At 36.0% G+C, this 24,084-nt stretch overlaps 1 protein-coding gene across 1 annotated transcript in view; it reads right to left on the reverse strand.

Moving 5' to 3' along the window:
- HMCN1 (hemicentin 1) overlaps nt 1-24,084 on the reverse strand; it is a 436,837-nt gene that overhangs the window by 247,169 nt on the left and 165,584 nt on the right. Inside the window, exons 7-11 of the mRNA XM_029935183.1 lie at nt 20,416-20,536; nt 19,222-19,485; nt 17,726-17,870; nt 14,303-14,424; nt 8,613-8,888 (exon numbers count right to left, since the gene is read on the reverse strand). Of these exons, the coding sequence (XP_029791043.1) occupies nt 8,613-8,888; nt 14,303-14,424; nt 17,726-17,870; nt 19,222-19,485; nt 20,416-20,536 (928 nt within the window). The remainder of the gene's footprint in view (nt 1-8,612; nt 8,889-14,302; nt 14,425-17,725; nt 17,871-19,221; nt 19,486-20,415; nt 20,537-24,084) is intronic.

Here is a 24,084-nt window from a genome sequence, read left to right on the forward strand (position 1 = left end):
CATTTCAAGTGCTCAAGTGCCACATACAACTAGTAGCTACCACATGGCACAGCACAGATATACGTCTATCATTGTAGAAAGCTCCGTTAGACAGTGCTAGACTAGAGAGAAGGTCTGTTAAATCTGAGAAGCCATTTATTCATTGATTTACCAGCAGGTGGTGCATTGGTAATAAAACACATAGGCAAGGACTAAATCTTGACAGTTATATGCTGTATTTGCAAAAAATTCCACACCCAAACATCAATATGGTTAGGAAATACAGTTAATAAAAGAAGGGCAATAATTTCAGAGATAGACAATGGTAAATGTAGGCTAAATTCTATTTTAGTGAAAAAATACCAATAGCAAAACACATGCAGAAAATTCTTTAAAATTTACAATTTTTATTTTCCCAATGTAAGATATAAGGATATGTATATGTAGCAAATGTTTGCTCCCTTGGTTTCCATTTGAATTCCTAGTATAAAATTCCTCATATAAAATTATACTAATTCCTAGTATAAAATTATTTATACATTAACACTGTTTCCATATAATACTGTATTTTTTCTTTCCTTAACAATAACAAAAATTCATGAATTCAGGAGATTCTTTGAGTGATTAGTCAAAACAGATTAAGACAATCAATATGAGGGGCACCTGGGTGGCTCAGTCAGTTGAGCGTCCAACTTCAGCTCAGGTCATGATCTCACGGTCAATGGGTTCAAGCCCCGCATCAGGCTCTGTGCTGACAGCTCATGAGCCTGGCGCCTGCTTCGGATTCTGTGTCTCCCTTTCTCTCTGACCCTCCCCTGCTCATGCTGTCTCTCTCTCTTTCTCTCTCAAAAATAAATAAAACATAAAAAAAAATTTTTTTAAAGATAATAAATAGGATTGATAAGAAGGTTAGAATCTTTAAAGTCTTATTCTTTCTTTAAAAATCTTCAATTAAATGATGACTAACACTGGCCACATTTTCTTTACTGGGCTCTCTTTCCAAAATCACAGAATTTCCAAATAAGAGAAAGGCCATTCTCATTTGACTTGGGGGAAAAAAAGTGCCAATCATAATTAGCATTATTACTTCATGGCATATTAAAAAATACTATTAAAGCTTTACATGTAGGCATATATATCTTCTGATCCAGACAGAACTATGGCAAAGATATTCTTTGACTATCAAAAGTTGACAATGCAATATTACTCAGTGCTTTAAAGAAATGAGCTATCAAGCTATGAAAAAGACATGGAGGAACCTTAAATGCATATTACTAAGTGAAACAAGCCAATCTGAAAAGGATACATACTGTATGTGTGAAATTATAAGACATTTTGGAAAAGGCAAATCTCTGGAGACAATAAAAAGGTCTGTGGCTTTCTAGGGGTTGGGAGGGAGGGAAAAGGAGAGATGAATAGACAGAGCACAGAGGTTTTTAAGGGCAGTGCCAATAAATAATCTGCATGGTGCTATAGTGATGGATAACTGCCATTATAAATTGGTCCAGACCCCCAGAATGTACAACGTCAAGAGTAAACCCTAATGTAAACTGCAGACTTCGGGCGATTATGAAGCGGCAGTGCAAGTTCATCAACTGTTAACAAACGTACCACTCCGGTGGGGGATGGTGATAATAGCAGAGGGCACATGAGCAATCTCTGTAACTTCCTCTCAATTTTGCTGTGAACCTAAAACTACTCTAAAATAATAGTCTTTTTTCCAAAAACAAGGGTTATGGTACTCAAACAAGGATAATTTTATAAAATATGCAACACTTATATAATCAGAAGTACATAAAAGTAGATCTACACAGCACTTCTTGCAGGAAAGACTTAAAAATCTGGCAGTTACTTTATGTTGCTAGACAAATCCATTTGTTACCTTAGTTATCTTATCAGGGAAGCAACCCACAAAGTGATTGAAAGAACACTTAGACTTGGAAGTCCAATCTGAGGTTCAAAACCTCCCATCCTTCCAGTTGTCACTTCCTGACTCCCACACTTCATCCACCTTCCCCAACTTCATCATGACCCAAACCCCTCTGACCCTCCTGACTTATTCCAATCTATCAGATGCTGCCTTTAACCTTCTCTTCTTTCTTTATCCAGCCTAAACCCCACAGAGCTATCACTGCATCCCCGGGTTTTCTCCTCCCGGGGAAACTTGTTTTGTTGCTGAGCCAACATCACAAAACCAAAACCTGAAAGATTTTCCCACTTGTATATGAAAAGGATCCTGAAAAGGGCAGGAAAAAGAAAATCACACCATCCTAGGGACAGATGTCCCTATTCAGCTGGACCCTCTACTCTCAGCAAGCCCACATTGCTGTGTTTGCATTCTTCTGAGGCTTTACCCATCTAGAAGGGCTTTCCTGATTCCTACCTGGGTCAGGCTGACTTATATTCCAGCGGACACCTCACGCACCGTCTCCTGTGCGAAAACTTTCTCAACATCCACTCATCACTGAGACAGAATAAAAGGCTCCTAGGTATAATACCCTGGTGATCTTCTTGCCAACTATGTTTTACATATTCATTCCCTTTCTTATATTATAAACTTATTGAAGGGAAGGATGCTGTTCTTTCCTCATTTATACCCTCACCAAAGAGCACAATATCTGACACTTAAAGTTTTGGTGAATACATGAATGAATGAATAAATGAATGACTGAATATGTAAACAAATAAGACACCACCCCTGATCCTTGGTAGACCTGTGTTTTTAGTCAAGACACTTCATGTGTTTCAGTATTTTATTCAGTACTATGAAAAAGTATACTAATAACTTAGCAGTATTATTTAGATAGTGCTGTAGGAAACAGCATAAATGAAGATTCTACCACCATAATGACTACCTGTCAGTTTAACACTATCTATAACCACCAAATGCTCCTAATATACACCTTTCTGCAGATCCAGAAATAAGTGCTAGGAACGAAGTCAACTTTTATTCAGAATAGTCAAATATCACATCCCTTTCCTCATATATAAAAATAGCAAGTTACTATGTTTTTCATGATTTACAAATATGTAATCTGTAGAAACAGAATTCCTTAATTTATAACTCTAACATTAACTGATGTTCAGGAGGAATATAACTCAAATAATTTTTCGGTACATGCTATGATGGAAGGATTTTTCAGACCTGACTTACCTAAACACTCTACTTCTCATTCAAACTTCCCACAGACAGGCCAGCATGCAACACTATGCACTAAATATTGTGTCAGGCACTAAAGACACCAAACTGAAGAAAACTGGGCCCTGCTATCACAGAGCTTATGGTTTAATCCTCTTACATTTTCTCTGTGTGCTTGTTCTGAAGCATATTTATAGTTCTCCCTCTCTTCCCTAAACTGCTCCTTAGCTACTCTACCAGAACTTGGGCCAAAGGATTTACCAAACTGCTGTGATCTACCTGGCCTACTGTATAAGGCATCAGAGAAGGAAGGAGCAACGGAGGGGTAAGGAATTAAAATCAAGCAGTGATTTCTCTAAATCATCATTATGCCCAGTGCTGAGATTTCCAGAGATTTTTAACCCATGCCACAGAAACCTGCAGACATTTGTAACTTTCCTATTGAAAAAAATTCAGGGGTACCTGGGTGGCTCTGTTGGTTAAGCATCCCACTCTTGATCTCAGCTCAGGTCCTATGTCAGGGTCATGAGTTCAAACCCTGCATTGGGCTCCTCACTGAGCATGGAGCCTACGTCAAAAAAATTCAGTGTTCTCACTTTTCTATCCATACCCAAGAACCCTATATATAATCATTTTACACTTTCTTCTACCTGCTGGTGCCTAAGGCTTGCTAATAGCATGTGTAGGCATTTCTGTATACAATGCAGAATGACGGAAAGACCTAGATCAGATCTGGCCTGTGTCTCTTGCTGGCTTTGTAACGTAAAGCAAGCCACTGGGGATTACATAACCCCATCATAAGTCAAGAAAGATGTGTATATTTTATTGAGTAGAATTGCATTGTGTTATAACAGAAGCTTGCCTGAAACCATGGAATCATGAGAATACATTCATCAGATACAGAAAATGAACATTAAACTTTTTTCCTCATACAGTTTACAGTCACCATAGAAAGAACTAGAAAAGCAAATATTTCTCTGGGAAACTGAATTTTCCTTGGATATCACTGCAGTGAATATCTGATACGAAACTTCCCTAGATTATTTTCCTTCAAATCTAAAGGCCTCCAACTTCCTCCTTATTAGACCATAGTGCAGAAGGCAGCAGAAGCCAGTATCTTAATAGAGCATGCTGTTCATCTGTGCTGATTCATACTGGAACATCAAACAACCAAGGCAATGAGTACAATTAACTTTTGACAGCAAGTAACGATTTGAGGTTTTCATTTTAAGTGTATGGTTTCATCTTCTAAATGAAATCCACAAAAACGGTACTAGTATTTAAAACAGACATATGCATGTCTCCGGCCAACTTCCAACAACAAAAGGCCTACCTAACAAGACTTTAGTGTATCAAAATATCTCAGAAAAGAGAAAAGCAAACAAAAAGCAGTTTTCATTATTCAATCATGGATATCGCCTTCTATAAATAACAATTTATTTCTGTGAAAATCTTGCAAAGGGAAAACTTGAAGAGATTGTCATGGCTCTGTTACTGGGCTATTCAGTACAAGAAAACCTAATTTAATTATCAACTGAAATTCTGCATTTATTCTTTTTGCTTGACCTCACTTTGTTTCGGAAAGGATTTCAAATGGCTTATTCTATAATACAGTCCAAAAAATTTCCAGACTCTTAAGCTTTCAAGTATAAATTTTTGTACTGATAAAAGTCCTAACATGATACTTTGAATACTTTTTCTTATTTTCTTAATGATTCCTCATTTTTGCACTATCTCGGATTAACTTTCTTAATTATACCTTAATTACTTTAAATATAAAAGTGATAAAACGAATTTATGGAATATTTAGCAATGAAAGAAAAACATTACCCATACCTAGTTCAATCTCCCACTAAAATTAATGTGAGCACTTTCAAAAAATTTTAAAGTCTATTTACACAAAGTTTTTAAATAATGCATTCCTATTAAATATTTTTAAGTACATAAAAGCACAAGTTAGCTTCTTCCCAAACAAGCAATAGTCAATCTCATATTCACATTTTTATCTATTTCAATCTGGTTCCCCCCCCCTTTCCTGTCATAACTGTGGGTGGATAGCTTCAATTTGTTTATATGTTTGACTAGCTGGACTTCTGAGTCTTGTAAACCTCGCTTGCGGAAATCCCCTTTCGGAAGAATTTCCTGTATCTAATTATACCATTATCCCCATAGTGAGGAATTCTCATAATGAAGAAAGCATATCAACCCATGCACCTTCTCTCATGCTCATCACGTGACTGAGTCAAACAGCCACAGCTTCCAGGATCAGTGTTTCTTCTCAAGCCTAAAGTCATGAACGAAATGAGAATGATGGAAAGGGGCCACTGGAACACTTGCTTCTCCTATGGCTGGACTCACAATTCCATGATGCTGCCCAAATTGAAGTCTTTGAAGTGTCCATGGTCTAAGTAAGAGTTAAAGTCCCACTGGGAACACTGGAGTGGCTGATTCTAAGATGGGGAAAGGAATAATCTGATTTTATGTGCCTTTCTGCTTCCCCCTAAGAGAATAAAGACTTTCTTCCCAAATGAGGGAACATATTCAGATCCTATGACAAATTTTCATTGCAGTTATTTTCTACTCTTTAGCATATCTGAGAAGGAGGACCCCAGTGTTGATTTTATCCTTCTGTTTACGACATATTAGGTTAGTCCAAATGTATGCTTGTGGAGTTTTTTCCCTTCTACTAATTTGAATTTTCAGCCAGAATATGTCTAAATGAAATTCTCTTTTCATTGGCCTTGCTTGATTTACTCACCCAGGACAATTTTTTTCATCTTCCCTAGGATAATTTTCTACAATTATATCTTTTTCTATTTCTTTAGTGTCACGTGTCTTTGTTATATAAATACATAGGCTATATACCTATACAGCTTGAAGTTCCACATTCCAGTCTCTATTTTTTATTTCTAGTTAAAAAACAGAATATTACTCATTCATAGTTTTTTCCTCGACATTCTGAAAAAAACTTCTCAAGTTTGTGTATCACACCCCTGATTTTATTTTTATGTAGTATAAACTCTGATTTTTAGTGCCTCTGATTCAAATTTGCAATATAATATTGCATTTTAACATCAGCCACTTCTTCCTTTATCATTCTGTACTCCTGCTCAAAGAAGGATGGATCTCTTAGACACTGGTGACACTAAACATTTTTTTCCCAATATCTAGAATGAACTGCTTTCAAAAGCATCCATTTCTTTCAAGACTATCCCCCCTTAATCTGTTCTCTGATATTTTCTCCTTAGATCTGATGCTTTATTTTCTTTTTCCTGTTTTGTTTTGATAATTTTCTGTTTATTCAGGCTTAGACATCAAATCCAAACCCAGGGTGTCAACAAAGTGTCTGGATGGACCCAGCTTATTTGGCTACTACTGTTCTAGTTGAACTGCCTTTGCAGTTCAGACTAACTGAGTTAGTCTGATGTCTAACTATTAGTCTGATGTGCACAGCTCCTTGCCCAATTCTCATCTATGATGCTCTTCTGGCTGAGAGTAGGATGCTCCAATCTGCTACCATCTGTGTCTAAAATCACTAGCTCACACCCCTATCAATGTTTCTCATTTCCAAATATTTTCATTTGGAGAGAGACGTATATCCTAGGTTACAGTTCTCTCCGAGGGTCCACGTTGCTTATCCACTTCCTGTCCTACGACTGTTTTCCTTACTGGATGGTTATCACTATCAGTATGTGTGAGGCAACAGCATTATGGCTTCCTAAAGAGAAACATTTTTTTTTCATAAAGTTATGAAACAGAAGGACAAAGGTACATCCTCTCATGTGAACATAAAAAAAGATGCATCATTGATTGAGATTTTCATTTTACACTGACCTTAAAATATAAAGATTACATATGCATACTCATATATACACATGTATATAAATAAAAATCTTTATAATATATATTTATAAGTATATATTTATTTACTATAAATAAATCTTTATCCTCCCCAAAGTTTTACTACTGTTAATTGCCACTGGGTTTTGGTATTCTACAGTTTTGTCTTTTTGAGGTCCTTATTGAGGAGAGGTTTCAGCAGCCACAGATACGCTAATTTAAACCAGAAATTATGTGCCTTGGATAATTCTTTATCCATGAAGTTTAAGAACCACTGGTCTTAGCAACTAATTAGGATACTAATACACTGAAAAGTTAACCTGGGGAAAGTCGGAAGGTTCTGATTTTAGTTTACAATCCCATTCTAAGGAACTTCAAGTGAAGAATCAAGATCAAATTTTCCAAAGTCCATCAGCATTTTGTTCTCTCTGAAACAATCAGTTTAGTAAAAAACAGTTTCAAAATTCTGGTAACTCAGGTTACCACTTGGATTGACTCAAATGATCTAAGCTGTCTACCATGTGGAAATGCAGTGAACCATCTACAAAAGCAGTGTTTCCCTAGAGGTTTCACCAGATCCACTAATAAAAGATGTACATTCAGACTGCAGACCAGGTCTCAACTACCAGCAAGAACACTAGAATCAGATGTCAACCAATTTGCTAATTCTCATAGTAGTTTCACTTTTCTGCTACTAATAACACTCTAAGCACTAGCCTTGAGTCTCAGTGGTCATTCTCTTAGATAACCTCATTAAAAAAAACCACCTGAGAGTGTTACTTCAGGCATGTTACAAAGTTGTTTCTGATGCCATAACCAAATAGACACAATCCTGATGCAATCAGTCTCCCACATCGAGGATTTGAAATGAAATATTCTGTTGAGGTGGCAATTGAATCTTTCAGCTTAACAGTGTAAAACTGCCAATAGTAATTTGCTCCTTACATTAAGGCTCTCAGCTGGCCTACAGACGTTTAGAAGCCAAATATAATTCTACCGAAAGAGATTCTTTGGAACAGATTCTGACCTTCATTTGATCCTCCTGAATTTTATATATATATATACATATATATACATATATATATATGTAGAGTCTGTAAAGGCATAATTAAATATTGGCTTACCCTTAGTTTATTATCTTGTGTGTATAAGACAAATAAGATAAAACCAACCCTGCTAATATTTAATAAAATTACACCAAGATGAGAAATATCTTACATCTTACTTTAAAAAGATATAAGTAAATCAGTTACATTGGAAATAATATAATACTCCAGTTGGGAAAGACTTTTTTAAACCAATTATTAAAACAATTAGAATTTCTTTTAAGTCCACATGATAAACTGGAGAATTTAAAACTATCAAATCAGCCAGAGACAATTTCTATTTACATTTTTTAAAAATAAAGTTCTCTAACACTAGGACTGGTTGTGTTAAAAAGTCACCTATTTGTTAGTGATGTTTTAATATCCAGTTGGTCAGTCAGGTCATGTAAGATCCATAAGAACTCTATCATGCAAAATAGTAATTGTTTGGGTAGATATCATCATTCTCATAGACAACTTAGGGGAAAGAGAAACCAAACTTAAGGGAATAGAGATCAAACAAAGAAGAGAGAAGACACCATAGCCCTGGGGTTACCCTACACACACACCTTGCACCGTGAGGAAGACTGAAGCAGCTGACGATCCTCCTTCATTGGAGACCACACAGCGATACTCCCCGGCGTCAGCCAGCTGCACACTCCTTAGCTCCAGTGAGAGGTTGGCCAAGATCCTCGTCCTTGCTGGGTCTGCCAGCCCCACATCTCTGTCGTTCCTCTGCCAGGTTACATTGTAATCCACTGCGCTGATGACGAAACATGTCAAAACTGCTCTTTCTCCGGGAGTGACTGTGACATTATCAGGCACTTGGATGACTGGAGGGGGCTCTGTATGAAAGGAAGAGATTAAAATCAAGAGACCTAAGATCCATTCTGCTCCCTTGTAGAGGTGGTTTAAAAATGTAATGAGTGTGTATTGAGAACCTTGTAGGGAAGACGCAGTAGAAGAGAGCTTATTAATTAGTACATATGTCTATGACCCCAAGAAAATTATTACCTAGTTAAAAGATACTTTAAAAAAGTAGTGTGGGGGCGCCTGGGTGGCTCAGTCGGCTAAGCCTCTGACTTCAGCTCAGGTCAGATCTCATATTCGTGGGTTTGAGCCCCGCATCAGGCCCTGTGCTGACAGCCAGCTCAGAGCCTGGAGCCTGCTTCCATGTCTGTGTCTCCTTCTCTCTCTGTCCCTCTCCCTCTCATGCTCTGTCTCTCTCTGTATCAAAAATAAATAAAACATTAAAAAAAAAGTAGTGTGTGTTCTTAAAAAAAATGACCACCTGATTTTTATCACATTTGCCAAACACTGTGGTTTTAGACATATGTCTTTCATGTGAAGATTTGAATGTTCTCTAATTGAAAACACCTTAATGTATAATAGCACAGAGTACTTGTAACCTGAAGACACCATGCACAGAATATGTTTTTAGTGCTTTTAATCCTCAATGTAAAGAAAAAGCATTTGTTCACACACTAAAACATACCCAAGTCTAAATTTATAAGTTATAGATGTGAGAATCAAAAAGTCTTGGCAAAAGGATATCACTAGACTAATTTAGGATTATGGAATGGGGCAAGTTTTTATTTGAGTGTTGAAGAAAATAGCATTTATGGATTTTTTTTAAATTTAAAATCGCTCATTTAGTGTTTTAAAGAGGACACAAAGTATGGTAGACAATAGTATACTAAATATGATAGTATTGGTTTCAAAGGGCTACAATCTCATTAAGAATAAGACACAGTGCAACAGCAGACAAATGTTCCCCCAGAGGTACAAGGGATGTTTTGACTGTAGGACAAGTTAAGAGGAGGTACAGATCTTTAATAAAACCTTGCACCCAAAAGGTATGCAAATGCAAATGTGGTCAAAGGCACTTACTAATCAAATATTTAGCCAACATTCTAGAAAGAATCATTACTCTAGTTTGGTTTGAGAATAAATACAAATGCCCCTCTAAAACATACTCTGCCCAAATGCTTTAAACGATCTGCTGTAACAAGCCAATATTCAGCAATAATACAGCAATAAAACTGTGGTGAGCCATGCTAGCTGGAAACCCATGTGCCTGTTTTAGTTTAAATATGAAAGAGTATCAGATATTCAAGATCAATTTTTATTCTTCTTCATTTGAAACCATATAAAGTGCAGATGAATAATAAGCCTAGAAAAAAAAACACACCTGAAATAATTTGCCAAAAACATAGTGGTAATCGCTGAGGGATAGAAATGTGTATATTTTTCATATTTTCCTTTATATTTATCCCTGTTTTCCAAACAATTAGAAAAGTAGATCCTATTTTAAATTATCTTTTAAAAAACAAAATTTTTATCATTCTGCTGTGTTTTTAAAATCTCTTAAGAAAATGGTTTGATGAATCAAGTGGAAAGAGTCGATGACAAAGTTAGAAAGCTCTAGAGTCTGGTTAGGCTTGACAGAATATATGAGATGCTTTGTTAAAATTTGAATTTTGGATAATCATCAAATAAGATTTAGTGTACATCTGTCTCATGAAATATTTTAGACACACTTATATGAAATTCAAATTTAACTAGGCACTCTATGTTTTTATTTGCTCAATCAGTCAACCATAGGCTGCCTAGTTCTATCCCTATGTATGTGACCTTAGATAAGTCAATTTATCCATAGAGTTTGCTTCCCTGTCTGAAAAATGAGACAATTAAATTAAATTTTCTCAAAGACCCTTTTCTAGTTCTAACATTCCACAACTCTAACATACAAGACCATCAAAGACCTGAAAGTCATTGTAAGTTTATCGAGATCTTTATGAAGAACATGATGATGTGTGTATGGTTTCCTTTTTTGTTCTTTTGAAACAAACTTCCTCAGTTAGCCTAGGTATGTTTTGAGATTATTAGAAAATGGAAAAACCTACACTAGGCACGTAGGGAATGCTGGGCACATGCCCATATCCCTCCTCAGGCACCCATTTCCCTGGCTGCTATGCTTCTTGGCTACATACAGCTCATTGCCAAGGGAGCTACCATGCTCAGGGTATAGCCCCCCTTTCCAGGGTAACCCACATCCAGTGACTACTTAATGAGGAAATGAAGGACCAGCTCTCTTGCTCCGATTCAGGGCCATGTCAGCTCCAGAATCCCCTGTGGGATCGGTAAGGTCCCGTTACTGATTACACCACAATTTAAATTCTTCTACTTCTGTTACTCCCTTACCGGTGCTTTTTCTTGCATACAAAGAAATCTCTTGCATACAAACCCTAGCTCAGAGTCTATTCGCTCCCCAAACATAAACTGAAATATATAAAATGCTAACTTTCTAATAACATATGGGAAAAGATAAGATTTGAAATAATGACATACAATAGCACTATTGCCTAAATAAGTAGAGATAATAAATAGCATATGCATTGAAATATTTATGCATGCATAAATAAATTTGTGGGTTTGGGGGACATGATGAGGGAGAATGACGACAGTGTGCAAAGGAGGCAAAGATAATGGATTATCAGAAATAGCCCAGTCCTGGAAGTTTGAGGGATAGCCCTTCCTAAGTAAAAGAAGGATTAAGGCTAGAATTAGAGAACCAGAGATGAAAACTCAAAATCTCAGGACTGAGAGAAGAATGAGAAGCATAGGCCTTGTGACATTAGGCTTGTGACAACAGATCACTGAACAGAGAGTCAGGAGGCCAGCAAGCTGCTTCTCCTCCCTATAACCATAATGGGTCATCACCTACTCTAAGCCTGTTTCGTTAGCTACAGAATGACCAGGTGGTATGAGATTATTTCCAAGTCTTACCCTGTTCTAACACACTATCTGTAATTATAATTTAAGATTGTCTGGGGGTGCCTAGGTGGCTCAGTTGGTTAAGCATCTGGCTTCGGCTCAGGTCATGATCTCATGGTTCATGGGTTTGAGCCCCCATTGGGCTCTGTGCTGATAGCTAGCTCGGAGCCTGGAGCCTGCTTCAGATTCTGTGTCTCCCTGTCTCTCTGACCCTCCCCTGCTCACACTGTCTCTCTGTCTCTCAAAAATAAATTTAAAAAACATTAAAAAAAAAAAAGACTGTCACTGATATGCCCTTGACAAGTTTTCTGTATTCCCAATATTTTATGTAAACCCAGAATTTTAGTACTCTGTGTATGTGCATCAAGAGATGGCATTGTGTTAAGAAAGAAATTCAGTAGAGAAAATTAATATAACTTTGTAACCATACTAAACTAAACTATCAACTATTCCTTGAAAAGAGTTTTTCATGCTTCTGCAACTCTATTTATTTGTTTCTGTATGTTTATATGTAATAAAAGAAGTACAATGCTTTTTATACCCATTTTGCATTTAAAACATTCAATAATCAACATTTTACATGAACTAAAAATCCTCACGTGTCAGCTAGAAGAAAATGCTGGGAAAAAAAGTAGGGTAACATATTGGTAAAACGTTAGCTTTTCTTCAAACTGCTCTTGTGTGCCCTTTGATTTTACAAAATAAATTAGTGTCCACAGTGACATCACTATCTCAGAATGCCTTGTTTTCTGACATTCCTTTCTAAAATAAAAGATAATTGTCCTGTGAATTTGCACCTGATTCCAGCTAACTGCTGGGATTTCAGCCTAGGCTATGGGGAATTCAGAAGTTGGTAGAGGTTGGAGGCAACAGTGAGCCAGACAAGAAAAGTCTCCTCTTCCAAGTCCAAAGGGGCACTTGCTTCTTACTTCTGCCATTATAGTCACTGCCATTACCATCACTGCTTCTGCTCCTTCTTTCAAAATTGCCTGAGTGGGACATAATTCCTGAAAATTGGCTTGGGCAAATTATAATTTCCTAGTGATACTACTGCTTGGCTGGCACAAATTAAACTAATGGGGCATGTGTACAACACACACATGGAAGTTACTGATACTACAGAGCCAAATCCTTAAGAGTCAGTTCACAAATTCTTACTGGCACTTCCTAGTTGTTTATGCAAGATGTCTAAATCAACTCACTCAAACTTCTTTCCCTGTTGTCTTTCTCTCAATTAATATTGTTGAGGGGGAAAAAAAAGTCAAGTGCTCAACTGTTTGTTTTCCCAGAAGCTGAGGAACGTTGACATAGTTCCAGTGCTTTTCATAATTACTGGAGATTAAAAAAAAAAAAAAGAATAGTTTATGATGCATGTCAACTGAATTGTTTCAGGAGACAAACTTTATTTTTCTAAGAATAAGAGAATACAAATAAATTCACGCCAAGAAGAACTGCTTGCATGCCTCTGTTTTAAAGTTCAGTTTGGACTTACTGACAACAAACATAAATCCTAGACTTCTAAACAGCCCTACAGTTGCTTTTGTCTTAAATTGTCTCAAGAAAATGCACATTCACACTAAAAGCAGGTATAGACAATGTTATAAACTCAGCAGCTAGGTTTAGTTCAGAAGAGAGTTACTAATAAACATATAGCAACACTAGTCTATAAGGCAGGTAGAAAATAATTCAATCAAAACAAGCTTTCCAATAAAGTCTAGATATATGTCAAGTAAAGTGGCTCAAATCCTGGTTAAAAATGATAATCTTTTTGTGTCCTAAGAATTCTGGGAGATTAGAGGAAACGTGATTTTTTCACTAAAATATATTCTACTTTAGAAAGCAAGGAGTTTTGCCTCCCACTTATTCATAGGAAATGCACTATTTACTGTAAAATAATTAGCATTCCTTCCCCTCTTAACACCAATATTGTAGCCAACAAGGTCCTGTGTTTCTTCAACATAATCGCTCTTCTATTGTCTTGAATTTAATGTCAGAATGCATTCATAAAAGCAGTATGCTTATTACGAATATGGGAAAGAAAAAGGGAAATTTAACCTTGTTATTTCCAGAATAGATCGCTCCATTTTCTTAAATTTTATCCCTTCCTTTCTTTAAATTTTAATAAAAATGCTATGTTGTCTTTTCAAAAAATATTTAGTAAGAGCCCCTACAATAATAATGATAACAGTACCAGAACCATAACAATGATGGCTAAGGTCTCTTAAGGGTTTCTACGTACCAGGCTCTCTTCTATAGGAATTATTTCTACTATCTCATTTATCCTCACATTTCTCAATGAGATAAGAGACTGCTACTGATAGTTATCTTCATATTATAGTTTGGGAAACCAAGGCACTGAGTCCTTAAGTGATTGGCCCAAGGAAGATCACAGCTACTATGTGGTGAAGCAGGACCGGCAAACATCCCGTTTCCATGGGTGCATTAATTTCCAGGCTGCTGCAAAGCAATTAGTGATAATTACCTGACACATCAAAAAACGTCTGTGCCCGTCCAGTCCCTGCACTGCTGACCGCGATGCACTCATACATGCCTTCATCAGACAAAGTGACCTTTTCAATCTCCCAGTGCACACCGGCAGATTCTCTGGGGCAAGAAAATAGAAACCATTTTAGTTATGACAAAAACAGGACCAAGTTGAAAGCAGTGACTTTCTGGAAATATTCTTTTGGAAGTACTCATTCAAAAGAACAATGTAAAAACAAGCATATGAAAGCACAGAGTTCTTCATAACTGAAAATTATACGCCTTTTAATTAGAAAGTTCAGCTTTCCGAGCAAAAGGTGTACAAAGGCAGTAAGATATGGAGCTTGTGAATTTCTTTAGGGAAATATTTTCTGCTTATGTGAAAATACAAGATAAAGACTTAATAGAGAAACACTCCTTAAATCCTCTCTCCTTCCATATTATTTCCAGTTTTGGGTCATGTTCAGTAGGGGTTCTTAACCAAAACAATTCAACAAGATAATTCATGAGTTTGAAGGTAGAAAATTGACTTTTTGATCTCAAAAAGTTCTCTTTAACTGTCTTGTATATAAGTTCCATATAAGGCTATGGAACATATCTGGTTCAATCTATGTATATATTGACAAAAGAAAAAAATTATCAGTTTTATTACTAAACCTGTCATTTAGGTTAAAAAATCAATTTGCTATAATATGTATCCATTCATTTAATAAATTTTTATTCTTTGACCTTTAACACTATGCAAATTGCTTTCTATTTCTTGGAAGTGTCTAAGTAATAGATATTTAATTCTGATAGATATTTCATATGTAATTAGATAACAGGTATTAATAGATACTTAAAATATCCCAATAACCTACAAAACAGGCATTATCTTACTTGAAAATAGAATTGAAAATCATAACTATTTTCATAATTTTCTTCATATATTCAGCCATAGCTATTTATAACCTTCTTAAACATTCAAGACATAGATGAGATAGAAAGCCCATTACAGAGTCAAAAGACTCCTTACACTAAAGTCCAAAAGTGGTATGAGACATAATATTATAGTAATGACTCCAGATCTCCAAAAAAACCATACCTGTCATCAAAAAACCATAAAGAACTTACTGAGCTCTTAAGGTATATTTAGCACTGACCTAGACTTTGTAAGAGAAAGTGAAGGCACAGGTTCCTGTACATCAGAAAAGGACAGAATAAGCAAAGCCCATATATTTTAGTAACAGAATATTCACTTTAGTTAATGTTTCCTTTCAACTGTATATGCACGAGATGTCACGAGTCCTTACTATCCCATTCAGAAGAAAAAGGAGTACGAGTGGACTGTAAGCCATAGTGATCACCTGTAACTCTAATGCCTAAAGAGCAGTAAACTAAGCCCAAGGTTATAACTGTCATCATCTAGGAGGTACTGGTAAGTTCCAGGGAGGCACAAGTTTGAGATACAAACAGCGTATCGTGTTTTCCGCAATGTGTATTTTAGGCCCAAGCACACATTAGTTTCATCAAAACTTAGATACATGGATATTTTAGAAACAGTGACAATTCTTGTAGTCCCAAGTCTCTCATTTTAAAAACAAGTAAGTTCAGATTCAGAAAGGATAAGTAATTAGTTCAAAGGCACATAACCAGTATCAGAATACTTAAAGAATATTGTTGACAATATACTTGCTCCTCTCTTATTTATGAAATATTACATGAAAATAATTCTCTTTGTTCAATTAAAACTCTATGGCCAAAATAAGAAGTTCTGAATATATGACCTTTGAAATAAGGAAAGAACATGTCAAATAGAAATGTGTCCTGATGCAAATGCAAACTAATTCTCTCTTATATCCCCTAGTCACCATAGCGACTCACATAACAAAGATTAAGTCACATGTCTCAAGTTATTAGGAAATCTAGGGCAGGGACCTGTGAGTGAATCAGGGTTAGATATCAATCCATCACCACCCAGGCCAAATTCTGTCTTTAGCCTCTCACATACAAAGAGCTTAATATATGTCAGCAAGGCATGTCACATCTCTGGGCCACAGAGCTGGAGAAATGAAAGAATTCTTGTGGCTTACCTCCCAGGAATTGTGTGGAATTAATGAATTAATGTTTATAAAGAATCTCAAGTGTCTTTGAAACATGTTACTATTTAAACATGAAACAGAATGATTTGATTTAATCAGGCAGTTATGTAGCTTCATCATTTAATATCCTGGTCAGTTATGTTGCTGGTTATTAAACATGGAGCTTAGAGAATCATTTAGACACACAATATAAAAAGTAGCAGGAAGTAATACAGTTCAATCTTCAAATAGTGGAATCTTTTTCTCAAGTTACACTGAACATTCCTGCCATAGTTGTTGCCTAAAATGACCCCCTGAAGAGCCTATTAATAGGCTAGTACTGTCAAATATTTAGCATTTTACAGAAGTTATTTACATTAGTATTGAATTAATAAAACAGAAATTTTGTAAAATAATTCCTAGAGTTTTTCTCTAAATATAGTTTGTTTCATTAGTAAGATTAAATAAAAAAGCAAAACAAAACATTTTCCAGAAATTATCCTCCAGATTTCAAGGTCTACTTAATTTTCTCAAAGATTATTTATATTTATCTAAAAAGCCCACCAGTGTTCACAAGGAAGGTTGGTGCCTCTTCACCACTCCCACTGATTGTTAAGTGCAACAGCCACACAGGCTCCCACTCCACCTGTTGTCCCCAGCACTCTTCACCTCCCTGACCCCTCCTCTATCCTTCTCCTGGCCCACTGCACTCCAGCCACGCTGGCTTCCTTCCAGTCTTCCTTTCCCCATGCCCAGTCAGCTCCAGCCTTGTGCATTTGCATTAACTGTTCCTGACATGCAAATGCTTTTCCCTAGATACGCATCTGCATGATCATCTCTCACCATGTTTAGGTCTTTGCTCAAATGTCCCTTATCGTGAATTTTAAAATTGCCAAGTTGGCCAAAACCACATGCACCCCATTTCTGAATTATATTCAGAGATTTGTTTGCCCCAAAGCCAATATAAGCTTGTTCTCTTTTGTGAGGACCCTTCCAAAGTTTGGTGCCTAATTTTATATTCATCATTGTGTATTCCCTGGCTTAACAAGAGACCCTCAATTTATATAACTTTCAGATTCTATAAAACCTGAATCAACCCTTGAATGAATTCTAGCATTTATTAAATTAATATATTTAACATATTATAAATTAGAAATGAACATATAAAATACATCTACTTTCTGTCTTTCTCCATTATAATAAAAGCTCCATAAGGGCACAGACCTGTGTCTGTTTTGGTCACTGCTATATTCCAAGACTATGGAATAAATGAGAATTTCCAAGGAAAAAGCACATTAAAATAAGTATTTGTATTTAGATGTTTAATGCTATCTATAATTGCTAATAAAACATGTACACACCTTAAATACTGGTCTACTCCAAGTGCAAATCCATTTCTGAGAAAGTTCAAGGTAAAAGGTAAAAGACTCTCAACAGAGCAGGGAATTCGACCCGGCTGCAGGTAGTATCCTGGGGTTTTCTTGGGCATTGTAACTTTGGGAGCATCTAGGAAAAACAGAACATGGGCAACAAGGTCACAATGATATTGGGTACTTCCTGTTAATCCATTCAAAATCTTCAGACCTTAACTATTCCAACAAACCTTCTGCATTCCAATTAATCTAAATCACTAAAAATCACTTTGATTATCTTTTTTTGCTCAAACCCCATTAATTTCTGGATATCTCCATGGACTCCTTACTAAGGTATTCATTAAACCTGAGACTCCATTTATTTTTTTAAGACACACTATTTTTGTGCTACCAACCTAGGGGAAAAAAGCTACCAAATAAGTTACAATATCTCCTCAATTATAGAATCTATTTTTATTTAAAAAACATAAATATATGAAAAGGACCCACATAGCTTAGAATTGAAGTAATAGAGTAATTGTTCTCCCAAAAAAATAATGGGAAAAATCTCTATTTTTAAGAATCCAATAGATTTTGCAGTATTCAATTTAGGGATAATACAACTAATTTTGAATATTGCACATGAGGAAATACTGAGGTTGGTTCTAGTCTCACCATTCAACAACCATAAAAGAATAGCTATACAGTTGTTTCTGAATTTTTAAAATTACAACCATATGTATAAATGATAAATTGTTGTCCCTCCATTCAATAGTACAAGTTTAGAAAAAAATCCTTCTACAGATTTGCACATCCATCATTTCAGCTACAGTTCCAAAGTTTTGATCACAGTTGTCATTAGTCTTGAGAGACAGCAATAATAGAGACAAACTGAAATGCTACCTCATGCTTCCAAAGAATCCTTAATCTGTGTTCTCATCTCTATAAAACAGCAAATATATGAGTAACTAGCTTACTGATTAACTAACTGCCAACTTATCACAAGAAGGCAGAATCATCACCAGATGCTTACAATGAATTACTATTCACAAAGTGGGTTTCTGACAGTCATTAACAAACATTTAGCCCATTTGGCCAATTTGGGTAGCTTGATCAAACATTGAACATGTGTGCCAGTCTTTCCTTTCTTTCTTTTCTTCCTTCCTTCCTTCCTTCCTTCCTTCCCTTCTCTCTCTCTCTCTCTCTTTCTTTCTTTCTTTTTTTCTTTTAGGGGGATCATGAGCACCAGAATTTCCCAGTTCTTACAGTGATTGAAGCAATCAGAATTTTCAGATCTGCAGTCAGTGAGACCTCACATGAAACTCTGGATATGCTTTTTATGATTAAGATAAATTGTGTTACCTAAGTGTAAATGCCCATCATTCGATAACCCAATAATAATGTGAAGATATGATTCTTTATGTTACAGTTCATTCTTTACTGATAGGACCCCAGTGCTCCCTTAAACTACCAATACTCCAGAGTCTAACAAGATGGCGTCTCACCTGGGATGATACTAGAGAAGGAAACACTTGATACCCTCTGGAAGAGATAATCATCCTTATCATAGCCTGTGACTCTGAGAAAGAAAGCTTCATTTGGTGGTATAAAGTCAGAAATATTCCACAAGCCATAAGGTTTTCGGTCAGGGTAATATTTAACTGGGATAGTCTCAAGAGAACCGCCGGAGATACTCAGAAGTTCAAGACGATCTACTCTGGCAGGGTTGGAAATTCCGGAAGTATTCAGCAGCACATAGGTAGGACTTCCTACAGGAGAAAGACTTTGTTATTATTAACAAGTAATATACAATTGAGTTATTTATCAAATAAATCTTTGAATTATAATAAATGAGAAGTATCATAAATATGAGTAGTACAAACTGTCTGACAAATTGTGACCTAATTATAGAATCTTTTCTACTACATGAAAGATAGTTATTCATGACCAGAGAAACTTAGGAAATCCTAATTAATTATTTTTATCACATTTTAACAATATCTTACATTGAAAAATCAGAATTGTGAATACTGTATTACCTAATGTTTAATTATACAAATGTTTATTTTTAAGGATTCACAATGTATATCTTTTTAGTAACTGCAGTAATAAAATAAAAGAATGATCAGAAAAAAAGAAATTAAGGAGTCACAGTAGGATTAAGCATCTTTTTATCTATAAAACCATAAATAATCTTAAATGAATAAAATAAGAACAAGGTTTAAAAAGCAGCAATAATCTTATCTTTGAACATACAATGATACATGATGTCTTTAATTTTTTAGCTATCTGGATTCATAAAACCCTCATTTTTCATCTTGACAACAAGGCAATTTATTGTCAATTTATTTTTTGAGATATTAGTAAAAATCTAAAGATCCACATTAGTAGTTTTCAAAGTTTAGTAAGTTTAGGAATCAGCTGGGGTGCTTGATATAGTGCACATTCTTGGGTCCAACTTAATTTAGTTCTAATTCAGGAGATCTGGGGTGAGGTCTGGGAATCTTAATGTTTAACAAGCTGTCTGATTAATTTCATCAATATTACTGGTCTTACACTTTGAGAAAACAGTGACGAGGTCAAGAATATAATTCCCAATTCTGTTGAGTGCCACAAAATTATAAAATCACAGACAGTCTGAGAAATATTTTGCACTTGGATATCTACTACATTAATTTTGGTAATATGCGCATACAAACCTTGCACTGGTCTGCTGACTGTTTCTTTGAAATCCAGGGTGGGCTTTCTCGAAAAACCAGCTCGGAAATCAATTGTACTAAGGCCCGTGATGCGAACAGAGTGTCTTCCACTGCTAGAAGTCTGAAAAATGTATAAAGACAAACCCTGTGAGTTGATCCAGGTTACCAGTCACAGTAAACACTACCCAGTATGGGAAACTACAGCGTGTTTAATCAGGACTGATGTCCAATAACTGAGGCTCTGATCTGGGTGTTCTAAATTTAACTATGATTCTATATCTTAAGTGCAAGTTTTATAACACATACCACAGGGGACTGCTCTAAAATAAAATTCAGCAATACACTGCAGGCCCAATGGTATAAGATATAGATGTTGAGTCACTACTGAATAGCTCTGAAGTTAATCTGTAAAAGCTCCATAATAAGGACATGGATCATTATGGTTTTACATGGCAGATGTTCAGCAAATATCGATGAAATGAATGAAAGACTAAATCTTCTCCCCTAAACATGATCCAACTTTGACTCTGCAAAAGATCTCCTCCTTCTTTGCATCTGGGAAAATACAGCCAGAACAAGCACTGAGAGCTGACCACTGTCTAGATTTTGGCCAACCAGCATCCTCAGCTCAATAGTGTCCTAGCAAAAGCACTGGGTGCTTGAGACACAAATGTGCATAAACATGGTCACTACCTTCTATGAACTCATGGCTAATGAGGGAGACAGATGGAGAAACAGAAATCTTTAATATGATGCAGTATTAGAAATACATAAATGGTACACATAAATACATAAAAGCAACATAGACTAGCTTGTAGTTTGGCTAAAACCTCCTAAAGGGGATGATGAACTAAATATTGAGAAACTCAGCACTAAAGTAACTCATATGTGGACAAATAATAAGTGATTTGGACGAGGGCCATAGGATAAAATAATAACACTAATGTTTACTGAGTGCTTCCTCTATGTCCAGACATTGGCTAATTTATCCTCGTTACAATCCTGTCAGATATAAATCATCATTATCACCACTGGACAGATAAGCAGATGGGGCACCAAGTCATTAAGTAGCTTTCCAAGTTCACAGGCTTCTTAACTGCAGAGGTGGGGTTTTAATGGTAAGATCAAGCTCCAGGGTCTTTACCACAATGCTACATTGTCGTCCAAGTTAACCTCTATCTCAGTATCTGTCAAAATAAGAGCTGAGGAGCACCTACCTCTACAGCTATACAGAATCACTCAGGTTGTTTCTTGAAAATGCAGACTTCTGAGCTCCAACCAAGATTTACCAAATCAGAATGTATGGTGAGTGGAGTCTAAGAATCTACTTTTCAAAAACACATCTAACATTTATGAATATAAATGCCTGGGTGGCTCAGTCAGTTAAGTGTCTGACTTCATCTCAGGTCATAATCTCATGGTTTGTGAGTTTGAGCCCCACTGTGGGCTCTCTGCTGTTAGAACGGAGCCTGACTGGGATCCTCTGTGCACCCTTTCCTCTCTCTCCTTCCCTCTCCCCATACTCTCTCTGTCTCAAAAATAAAAAATAAACATTATAAAAAGAAAAAGAGTTCACCATATTTTATTGCATTGATCACCAAGATTCTCTCTCAAAGTAAAATGACCACATGATAGCAGCATCGATAGAATGCACTAGAAATATGTGTGCCTATACTATATATAATTATATATAAAACTTTAAACTGGTAAACAGCCAGATTAAGCCACACCATGATTAAAACCATGCCACTTCCAAAGCTCTACAAACTACACATCCTTCCTGAAATCACTGTGATCCCTTGTTATTTAGCAACAAGGAGAGGAAAGATGAGGAAATATGTCCCTTGTCTCTTTTACTACCATATTTTTTCTCATTGAGTAGAACCTGCAAAAACTCAAAAAAAAATTGAAAAGAAAGTGAAAACAAGAAAAAACACACTGCCATAAAAACAGGTTTGTTGTATTCTTAGTGTCAATGAGGCTGCTGATTACTCCAGCTCATCTTCCTAAGGTTTACCAAGGACTGTATGTGTCAGCATAGGGGCTTCAGTACCACCACTTATCCCATTATTTCTAAAGGAAGATGTGTCATGGATTCCATACAGTAGAGCAAGGAAAAGGGGGCAGTGGTGGTGCCTGTGGCCATGATCCAATTTTAAATTAGGATTTCTTAAGGGTTATACAAAATCTTGTGAAGTCTAATTTCAACTGTTTTAGATCACACAGTGCCTCACTGGAGACACTATTGTTTCCTGATTTCATGTAAGGACAATCAGGGTCAATATTATGATGACTTGATTTATATTTATTCATTGACATCATATATTAGCATTAAATTGCTGCTCAGAAAGTCTCCTCTGATTGAGGTTACCAAGGGTATATATGACCCATAATTTGCCAAATGACTGCCATCAGGTGTTAATTAGCTTGCAAATGTGCTGTGTACAAAGGAAATGACAAGGAGTCCATTTTAAGAGTAGTGCTTAATATCAAAGTGACAAAATTAGAAATTACCTGTGTTTTGAAAACACAGCATCTTCTATTACTAATATATTAGCAGTAAAGCATATTCCTTCCCTCTCGTTTCTCCTCCAAATTATTCTAGCAGTATTAGTATCATTTTTTCTTTATATGTAATAAAATTAGTAAGACCACATTACTGATTTAATGTTTTTGTATTTGGTCTTTATATCATGTGGGTTATTTGAATATGGCTCCAAAAAGCATCTCACCACCATAGAATGTCTTGAAGTATCATTTCTGCACAAAGTCACTCTAACCTCATGGCTTCTGTAGTCAAGAAGAGGGAAACAGCAACAGCATGATAGCTCCAGTAAAAACAGGAAAATTTATAGGCACTAAAACAGCATTTGTATGGGCCAGAAACTCTGAGAATTGTATTTCACATGGTACATTTATTCATACCATTTTTTAAAGTTCACAACAATCTATTTTGAACTTTATTCTGAATTACACTGAATACCTCTCTAAATTCAATGTCATGAGCTCAAAATGACTCTGAATTCACTACAACTCTGAATTAAAATATACTGTTGGTCAAGCTGTAGAAAGGATTAAGTCAGGAATATACAGGTTGCTGCAGTGTAAGCAGAGCTGAGGCAAAGAAAAAGTTATACCAGATATCTACTGGCATCCTAAAATTATAATTATAGGTAACCTTGATTCTCAAAGGAGTAAGAGAAAAGAAGGGGCAGATTAGACCAGAGTCTAGGTTTCTGAATTGAAGTGAGTCCATGAGGAGTGAAGGAGGACAGGCCAAAATACCATGGAGCAAGCACCATGGAGAGCTCCAAGAAAAGTTAGTTATCCCCTGATACCTTCCCAGTCGGTTCTACTACAGATGGATCTACTTCTTAGTTTAAGCATAAAGGTCTATTAAATACCTGTCTATATTGAAAGTTCTATAAGGTGATAACTGTGTCATATTTATCATAGGTCTTTTGTAAATGTAGGTATAACAATTCGTACTAGAGCCCTCCAAATGCCTAATCAATGTTGGTACTTTTCCTTAGATTCCTTAAGAATGAGCAAATGCCAGATTCATCAAGAATTCAATAAATTTTTCCAGAGGCATTATGCTAAGTTTGTTCACACATTATTTGATATAATCCTATTTCATCTAAAGATGATTTTATAACACCAAAAAGA

Source organism: Suricata suricatta, chromosome 3 (assembly GCF_006229205.1).
Source record: "Suricata suricatta isolate VVHF042 chromosome 3, meerkat_22Aug2017_6uvM2_HiC, whole genome shotgun sequence".
Lineage (NCBI taxonomy): Eukaryota > Metazoa > Chordata > Mammalia > Carnivora > Herpestidae > Suricata > Suricata suricatta.